Below are 9,588 nucleotides of genomic sequence, written 5' to 3' on the forward strand. Positions count from 1 at the left end.
ATTGTCATTCATCTGCATTATTACCCTTTCCTGATTTTGCCACGTTTTCCCTCTCCCATATTCATTATGGCACCCACAGACTCTTGGAGTAGAAAGAGCACTCATACAGCACGTACACCTGGTGTACCAGGAGCTTGCAGAAGCTAAGCAAGTGTTTCCCCCACCAAATGTAAGGATGACAACTGCCCAATGCTAGTGGGAACTTACCGAGCCATATAGTTCCCCTTTCTCATTCATTCCAAGGTAAAGTCCACTGTCGACTCCTCGGATGCTGACCAAGCCCACTGCTATACTGATAAATTCCAGTATACCTATAAAATGAAGGAAAAAACAAATAATGTACATATTGTTTCTATTGAAAAAAAAATTTTTTTCAGCATCCCTGAGTGTCAAGCAGCTATTTTCAAGGCTGTTTTCCCATTTTCTGTGTTGTTTGGAGGAAGATGAGAAACAAATACAATACTTAAAGCCCCCTGAGTGCCTGTTAGAATGATGCATTGCCAAAAGCAGTGCTGTACCAAATGAAAAGATTACTCTCAATCTTTCTCATCATTTCCAAACACAGATCTTAAGCTCAGTTATACTCTGATTTGAGAACGGATAATACATTCAGAGAAAAAAAAAAAAAGAAAAAACATTTTAGATTGCCAAAATTAGTTGAAGTGAGGAAACTATGAAATTTGTCTTGCAAAATAAATTCTGAAAAAATACTTCAGGCATCAATGAACCAGGAAACAGGGAAAGATTTACTCACAGTATGATCTTCCAGAGGCTTGAGAATCAAAATCCTTAGTATAGTCCAGTTTCATGCATTTCTGTTTAGACAGTAATCATTCTCTCTGATATGTTATTATTTATTCATCTCAAATTCAAAAACTAAAACATCCTAAACTTAAGTAATAGTGTATACATAGTTAAGTCTTTCCATGCACATAACAGCAAGCTGACACTGATATTTGTACACTTAGAAATAATAATTTGTTTTGGCAAAGCTCACAGATTCAGCATCCATGTGCACAGTACAGCAAGTATCTGTATCAAGCACTGGCTCATGTGGATCTGAGGGTTTGGGGATTTTCTAGCAGCCTCCCCTGCAAATTGTTTACCTCTTTAATGAGGATGCTAACAGGCAAACCTTGCACAAACCTAGAAGTCTTGTGTAAAAATGGAAATTACTTTCTGTTTGGTAGTGCTCACCTAAGACTCACAGCAGCTATCCAGCAACATTCAAAAGCACACTGCTCTGTTACACTACTTTCTGAGTCACAAAATAAAGCATAAAGTAACATTTTCAATAAATTTTGTGCATTTTCAGACCTAAGCACACCATGTAACTATTTCTAAAACTTATTGGAAACTATATGTACATGAAATAATAAAATAACAGTATAGTATGTGTTGAGCCTCACGTGGCCAATAAAAAAGCACTTTCATGGATTTTTTAACAATTAATTTGGCATCTCCCACAAAATAGTTGTGCATTAATCAATAACAGCCATGAATCGCATAAATCTAACACAGCACAAGTTGAAGCCAATAGGGAAAATTTACAGCCAAGCTAATGTAAAGATGAAAAGTATTCCCTGTAAGGGACTATTGATCATTACCTTATATATTATTCAGTACTACAAACACCATAGTCTTATTGTTTTGATAATCCTGTCTTAAGGTCTGGGCATCTTAAATTATTCTCTACGTATGCACAAATAATTATGGGGGAGAAATACTCAGTAATTATAAATTCCTTTAAGCAATATAAAGTGGCAGCATGCTGTTTATCTGGTATATGTAGTATCTCAGATACAATCGATCCATTGAAACTATTTAAACATTCCCATTATATCTGGACATGTAATACTTCCAGATTTCTTACAAAGGCTTTTCTGTAAAGCTTTTACCAAAATATCATATTACTTGATACGTGTTACCAAGCAATTTTAACTGAGGTTAAATCTTATGTTAAGTGTATATTATACAATACTATAGCTAAGTTAGTGAGTCTGGCATCTTTCATATCAGTCTAAATGTAGTCTTTAATTGCTGTCCTCATTTCAAGTATGTGGGCGCATGCTGCTTAGTGCATAAAAGAATAAAAAAAGCACTGTTGCATCCTATTGTAAGTGCAGAAGATGAACTTAAGGTACTTGGCATAAAGCATCCACATATTTGAGGTCACAATGGAGTTTTTTTTTAAATTTGAAATATTCAGAAGCCTGTTCCCAGCAAGTTTTATGTGCCATATTAAGTCCTTCAAGGGATTATCTGGGGCTAAGCATACAGTCTTACAGAAGTCTTGTCAGTTTAAGGATTGCATGATTTGTCCCTACAGTTCTGTGAATATTTTTACTGTATAGTTTCTATAACATACAGATAGTACTTCGGACCTGAGCCAGATATTAAAATAGATAATCCTCTTCAAAATGAGGCTGAATCAAATGAAAATCAGGACAACTCCAAACTTCAAAAGCTAGGGCCCTATTTATAGCTAAAAATAGGGAAGGGAAGAGAAGTAGTGAGGAAGTAACTGTCTCAGTACATGCGGTACTGAATTTTTTCTCACTGGACACTGAATATTTTCTTTAATGAAGCCACTTCAATGCAAAGACCCATTCTTTCACAAGAAGGTTAGAAAGAAAGTTTTGGGGAAGTTATTTATTCCTTACATGTCCCCATCAGCCCTTCATGCACCTTCTTCTACATGATCCAACTTTGACCGTGCCTGACCTGAAGGCTGGTCCTGCTCTCCTGTCAGGCTCACAGGTGAGAGGAGGTGGATTGTTCACAAGCGTGAAATTTTAACTTTCATCTACCTTAGCTCTGAAGAAAAGGCCTACAGAAGCATTTCCCCTGGCTTTTAAGTAACGAACATCTTTACAACTACACGGGTTTTTTGATTGCTGCTGCTTTGTCCTTTGCACATTTTTGTCTTTGGCTACACACAGGCTTTCTTTACATCGATGGATTGAAACAGTTTAGCTTCTCCCTAGCACTCTGAACACACCGAAGACGACAATGAAGACGGTAAACATGTATCTCTGCCAGCCAGTTCTTTCTACGGCTTCCAGGGGAAACGAAGCGCAGGGGAGCGGTGAGGGACCCGCGGGACCCTGCTCTGCCCGGGCTGCCGCATGTCCGGCTATCGCCCGCTCCAGGAACAGCAGCGGAGCCCTTCCTGGGCGAAGAAGCCGCCGGTAGGACAGCCCGGTGACGGGGCGAGGGAAGGGGTTTTCCTGGCGCCCCTCTACCCGCGGTGAGTTCTCTCCTTTCCTCCCCCTCTCCGGCCGAGGCTGTTGCGCGGAGAGACGCGGGGCTGAGCGCTCCGCCGGGATGCGTCCCGCCTGTCGCAGCTGTCACCGCTCCGCCCACTCCCCCACATGATGCCAATTAAAAGACGGGAGCGCAGACACAGCTCCCCCAGGCAGGAGGGCCCTGCTTCAGTTTCAGGCTCCTACAGCACCCTTTCCCCCCCGCCCCCCACCCCAATCCCTCCCGTCTCCAACACTCAGTAGCGGGGGAAAGTGTCGAGGTTGCTCGGCTCCCTTCCCTTCCCCTAAAAGCTGGTCCACGATTCCCAGTCCCGGGGGCGAGAGCCTGCCCAGCACGCATCACCTTCCCCCGGCCCTGGTCTGCTGACTCTCCCCGGAGACAGCACCGGCCGGGGGCAGGCTCGCCCTCCCGCATCCAGCAGCAGGAGCGAGCAGCCGCAGGGACCCCCCGGCCGGGGCCGCCCCCGTGCCCTTCCTTTGCTGAATCCGCCCCGCCAGCCCAGCCCCGGAGCAGGCAGGGCGGGCCTCGAAGGCAGGCGTGCGGGCGGCTGCGCGGCTCCCGCAGATGATGAACGCAGCGGTTCCTTGTAGCAGCAGGTCCCGGGGAGCGGAGGTCACCTGCTGACAAGCTTTTTTTTTTTTTCCTTTTCCTGCATGCTCCTATTTTTTAAATGCTGTGCATGCAGTACTTGTGCTGACGCACAGAGACACGCCTCTCCGCTGTTAAAGAGTTCCTGAATTTACAACAACTCTACTGTCTAGCCAATGCCCTAGACTAAAGGAGACTGCATCAAAAAAATTTATTTTGTGACCCAGGAGAGATAAGGCTTTGATCACCTGAAATCACATTACGGGGGGGATCGAGCCGGGCTCATCTGGGGAGCTTTTCTGTTAGAGATGGACATCTTGCTGCAGGAATTGCGAAATGCCAGGGCTCCCAGAACCGGGCGAGTATAGACACACAATATGGCTCGGTTTACTGTATGCAGTAGGCACACATCCAACATAGCATCACAAAAGAATTACTCTTATCTGATGTCTCTCCAGAGGTGTGTGCGTGTGAGGGGAGGGGGATTCCCACAGGGCAGAGCTCAGAGAAGAGTTGACGCGCAGACCCCGGTGTTTTCTCTTTGTCCTCCTTATTCCTGAAGGAAAACTTCCTTCTGACTCGCACACCCACATTCACACACACGCGCAGGTTTCCCTCCACGCTCGGAGACCATGTAAAGCCCGCTCTCCCCAGAGCGGCTCCCAGGCTGGGATGCAGACCTTTCCAGGATCACCAGAAGACTGTACAATCACCAAAACCCAAATAGCATCTGCTATTCGGTGACCTCCCCGCGAACACAACAGCAATGTCACGGCATCAATACAAAAGCACTGAGATCCTCTTCCCTTCCCCAAAAAAGCCGGGAGCCTCAACGCATCCCAGGGGTTTGCCATGTCTGCTCTGCCCGACTCTGGAGCGAGCAGGAGCATCACCGGCGCACTTCATGGGAGAAGAGTTATCACTGGGGCGCGTCCTCGTGGGGGTGAGAGGGATATCAAACCGACAAGGTCAAAAAAAATAAATCTATTTAAAGCCAAGGCGCTACAAGGGGTGGAAGAGCTGCCCCTCGGAATTGCCAGTTCCTACAACTGCGGCTGGATAGCCATTTTTAAAAATAGACGCCGCGAATAATGTGGTCACCGCCGCCTCGCGAAGGGAACAGCTGGCGGCCCTCCTCTGGGGGCGGCGGGGCCCCGCGGGCTGCCAGCCCCCCGCCGCCCCGGCTGCCGGTGCGCAGCGCCCTACACCTGCTGCGGCCCCGCACCGCGCCTCCCCCGCCGGCTCCGCACGGCGCCGCGCCCGCCGCTCTGTGCCCGCACCGCAGCGGGAAAGGGAAACCTGAGGCGGTAGCTCAGCAGTTACGCACGGCGTCTTGCCTGTGCCAAGGAAAACGCCTAGCTGCAAAATCCCCCCCATTCCCTTTACTGTGCGGCTTCCCGAAACACTTTCCGCACTTTTTCTCGCCAGCAAGCGTGGATGTTGCGCCCCCGGGAGAGACGCGACGCTCCCGTCACCCCGCACCCGCCTCCGTGGACCCCGGGCGCGTGGGCGGCAGGCACAGCCTTTAAGCAGCGTGAGAGTGTCAGGGAACAGAGAATGGCGGGGGATGGAGAATGAACCTGCGACCATGCGGGAACCTCAGTCCTCTCCTCCTCCCCCGCCCCCCTCCCTTCTGAGTCCTTCGGAGATCATCTCCTACAACACCGGCATTATCTAAACAGCTTCACAAAGCAGTAAAATACAGCTTAGATACTGTTCAACATCTGGCATTAAAATACAAAGACAGAAATCACCACAGGACTTTGTTTTTACGACCGAATATAAGTGCTGTCAGGTTAGTTCACTCACAAGTTAACTCCTTCCAACAGCTGAGAGCGTGGCGAGCTAACCTGACGTATTTTCCTCATCCCTTCTTAAGAAAAAACCCAATCAATCAGCTCATCCAAGCTGTTTTAGTTACTTTCATGCATTCAATCTGCCGAGCCTTTAACAGACTCCCTGGCAGCAAAGAAGCTGCAGGCCCACTGGACTCGCGTGTGCGTGTGTGCAGGCACAGGCTCTCCGGAGCGGCCGGGGCCAGCAGCCCTTCAGCCCTCGCTGCTGAGTCACAAATAGCGTCCCCTGGAAAGGAAATCCAGGGAATGCTCTTTCAAATTCGCTGCCAGCCTGACACGCCACACAGCTCGGGAAAGGCAGATTTTGGCGCAGGATTCCCGGCGGGTTCCGGACCCCACCTGCGCTCCCTCCTTCCCGGGGCGCCGGCCACCGGCAACGCCGCACAGCTGTGGGTGCGGGTTCGGGCTGACGGTAAGCACCGCTGCGGGGCGGCGGGCGCTGCCGGTAAATCCTCGCCGAGCAGCGAACCAGACTGGGTGTGCAGTTCGGGCAGTTACTAGGGCAGGTAATCGGCAGAGAAAACGAAAGAAAAGCCCTCGTCAATTTGCGTATAGGACGAGAGCCACTCCCTCCAGGAAACTCGGTGAATTTTAAATTGTGGTGGTTAATGATTAAAAACCCTTTAAACTCGCGAAATCAAATCATTCAGCAGAAACGTCCCGAGCAAAAATTCCACCACCTCCACCACCACCTCCCAGTACGAGTCTGCTCTTAAGCAGAACTTGAGGCTACACAAACATCGCTACTAAACACCCGGCGACTTCGCCGAGGGCTCCTGCTCCGCCGCGGTAGAGCTGCTCGTGTACATCTGCACCCCCGGACACATTCATTTTTTCCCTCGGCAGATCAGCCATCAGCACAAAAGCCCCTTCCCGCCCGCCTCGCACCCCCCACCCCACCCTACCGTCCCCCCTCCCGCAGTTCTGCCCCATTATTTCATCACATGACCACTAAAGGGTTAAGGATAATACCTACCAAATCTGCTGTGGTCTTGCCTGGTTCCCTGGATAGTACCATTGGGGAAGATTTCTAAATGAAATCCAGTCCTGCAGTATAGCTGCCTCCGCCTGAGGATCCCCTTTAAATGGTCCAAGTCCGTGACCGCAGGCCCCCTGGGTAGCCCACCTGCCTCAGACTGACCCAGGTGGTCACTTAACAAAACCGGACTATCCACCGGCAAAACGGGCACATTCCCAAAGGGTACTGCATCCTGCACACCGAAATAGTTCCCAACTTCACCTAAGGGAGCCATCAGAAGATTCTGCTTTTAGAGAATGAGAATAAACAATAATGATGGTGCCAAACCCAGGAGATATAAGATTAGGTATATTCCACTCCTCTCCCCTCCCTAGCGCAGTTACAGAGAAAATGTTCTTTCTTCAATCCATTAAATGCATAAATAAAAGTAATATTCTGTTTTGACTGGTACAGGTTCAAGGTCAAACCAGTTAGTCTAAGAAACCACCACTTTATACTCAGACACTGACATATTTATAAACATATAGATGTGTATATCTATATAAATGCATATATCCCCAGCTCTTAGCAAGCAATACGGTCTTCAGCCCATCCAACTGTAATAAAGAAAAAAATCCGTAGTTTCTCCATTTGGTTTAAGATAAGAATGACCATAGCAACTTAAATACCTAGGCGTTACAGGGATTTTTTTTTAAGATGCACAGGCTACGTCAGGATTTATGGATTCTGATTCCAGAAAGGCATGCGCTGTTTTTACTCTATAACAGACTGCATACATCAGCATGAATCCTGCAAAGGGGGAGGGGGGAAATCTCACGTTGTTGGCTGAGATAAATCCGAAAAAAAAGGAAAAAAGAAAAAGCAAAAAAAACTTTTGACGTCCAAATCTATTATCCAGAATTCTCAGGAGGTTCAGCAGATGTCCACTGGTTTAGGATTATTGACGATCCACAAGCAAAGCAGCAACATACAAGTGCTTGTGTCTTTCTTGGCTGGCTCGAAACAGGTGTTGCTTCTGCAGGGCTCCCTGTGAAATGTTGTACTCCAGCACTGAGCTGCAGCTCTTGACTGTGGATCTCCATCCAGCACGCAGAGTGGCGCAGGAAGAGGCATTGGGCTGGGTTTAAGGTAGTCCTGATTGCTGCTGGAAGGATTCTGCGAGGTCCTAGCGCTCAGCCCTACCTGCTGCAATACCGAGCCGCTTCCAGCGCTCGTCACGGCGCGGAGCGGCTCTTGCCGCTCTGCGGCAGCGCGGCGCTCGCCGGCAAATAAATAAATAAGTGGGCGAAACTTTGGGGGAGGAATAAAGCGACGCGATGCTAAATATACCGCGCCCGCCCGCTGCGGGAAGCGGGCTCCTCGGGAGATGCCCGCATAGCCCGAGTTCCCCGTGACATTGGCGGGGGGAGCGGGGCGGGCAGCGCCCTGCCCGCCCAGCCCAAGACCGGCCCGGGGCCCGGCCCCGCCGCAGGGGAGGCGGAGGCGAGCCCGCCCCGCACCGCAGCGCAGCCCCGGCCCCGGCCCCCTCTGCCGCAGGTAACCGGGCTGCCGCTGTCCCAGGCGGGGTTCAAACTCAGCTCCGGCGGGGCGCATGAAGTTCGGGGGCTGGGGCGGGGCTGGCGGGGGGGGGGGAACCTTATCGGCCACGCCGCATTTTTTCCCTTCTACGCTCTGGTCCCTCGCCCCGGTAGTCCGCAGCACTCCTTTTCTGCCCTCTGAGCTGCCGCGGGGGCAACTTCGGGGATGCTGCTGCGGGTAAGAGCCGGGGCCCTGCCACCGCCCGGAACGCTCCAGGGGCGAACCGGGACTGCCTGCGCCCGGGCTCGGCCCCAGTTTTTAAGAACGCGGTGAAGGAAAGGAAGAAACTGCCAGGAGGCTGCATCGGGGGAGACAGGGGTGCGATGCGAAGTACGTGTTCTCATTCCCATCGACCCCCCAAAACTAAAAAAAAAAAGAAAAATAAAAGGAAAAAAAGTTATTTAAAACTGTCTGGAAAGACCCGGCGAGGGAAGAGAGGGTTTCTTTTTCTTCTTATGATGCCGAGGATTGGTGGTGTTGTGGGTTTGCCCTTCGAAAACAGCTGTGTCAATCAGCAAAGGGACAGAGAGTCTCCTGCCTTTGCAGAAGAATTCTTGAGCAGAGTTTAGGGACCAGGCATGATGCGGAGCCTTCTACGAGGGGGAGGACACTCCAGCAGTCCCTTGAATTGAGAGCAAAACCTGAAGACAGGCTCTTCTGGGAATATTGAGGAGAGAGAGAGACATGGAGAAAAGGAGAAGAAATATAATATCTTGGAGGCTGAGGGGAGAGATTGCACGGTGTGAATGATGATGTGCACCGCTGAGGTACCAGGGTCCAGGAAGGTCATTGGTGGAGCCTGGAAACAGAACTCTAGAGAAGGAGAATTTTGCAAGGGGGTTAATTAAAAATAATCGACTCTGTATATCCTTTTATTCAATGGGCATGCAGTGGAGGGGTTGACTCTCCTTGCCTTCCCACCAGAAAAGTCAGCAGTCCAGCTCTGACTGGTGCAGCCTTTCTGCATCCCCCCCCCCCCTCCCCCACTTGCCAGTGTGACTAAACACGAGAGGAGGGAGAGAGACTAGTTTCCATGTCTAGCAGGGAAACTGCAGCAGGGACAGGCTGTGTCCTGAATCCCCACGGACCTTTAGGGAACTGACACTCACCAGTGGCGCATGAGCCACCCCCGTTTTACTTGACTCCATCAGCCTTTATTGCACTTTGAAGGACAGGATGCAAAAGCTTCAGAGCAGGGTCACATCACTCTAGTTCTATACAAACCCACAAAAAGAAACAGTTGCTGTGTGTCAGTCCACGTATTTCTACGTGCAAGAGCAGAAACCCGCCTAAGATCAAAGAAGGAAAGTCGTTTGCTCT

At 49.8% G+C, this 9,588-nt stretch overlaps 1 protein-coding gene across 1 annotated transcript in view; it reads right to left on the minus strand.

Annotated features, from left to right (window-relative positions):
• Positions 1-7,757, minus strand: part of FGF9 (fibroblast growth factor 9) — a 28,781-nt gene extending 21,024 nt beyond the window's left edge. Inside the window, exons 1-2 of the mRNA XM_071554084.1 lie at positions 6,688-7,757; positions 208-311 (exon numbers count right to left, since the gene is read on the minus strand). Of these exons, the coding sequence (XP_071410185.1) occupies positions 208-311; positions 6,688-6,964 (381 nt within the window). The 5' untranslated portion in view covers positions 6,965-7,757. The remainder of the gene's footprint in view (positions 1-207; positions 312-6,687) is intronic.
• Positions 7,758-9,588: the final 1,831 nt, after the last annotated feature.

The sequence above is a fragment of the Pithys albifrons genome, chromosome 1 (genome assembly GCF_047495875.1).
Source record: "Pithys albifrons albifrons isolate INPA30051 chromosome 1, PitAlb_v1, whole genome shotgun sequence".
NCBI lineage: Eukaryota > Metazoa > Chordata > Aves > Passeriformes > Thamnophilidae > Pithys > Pithys albifrons.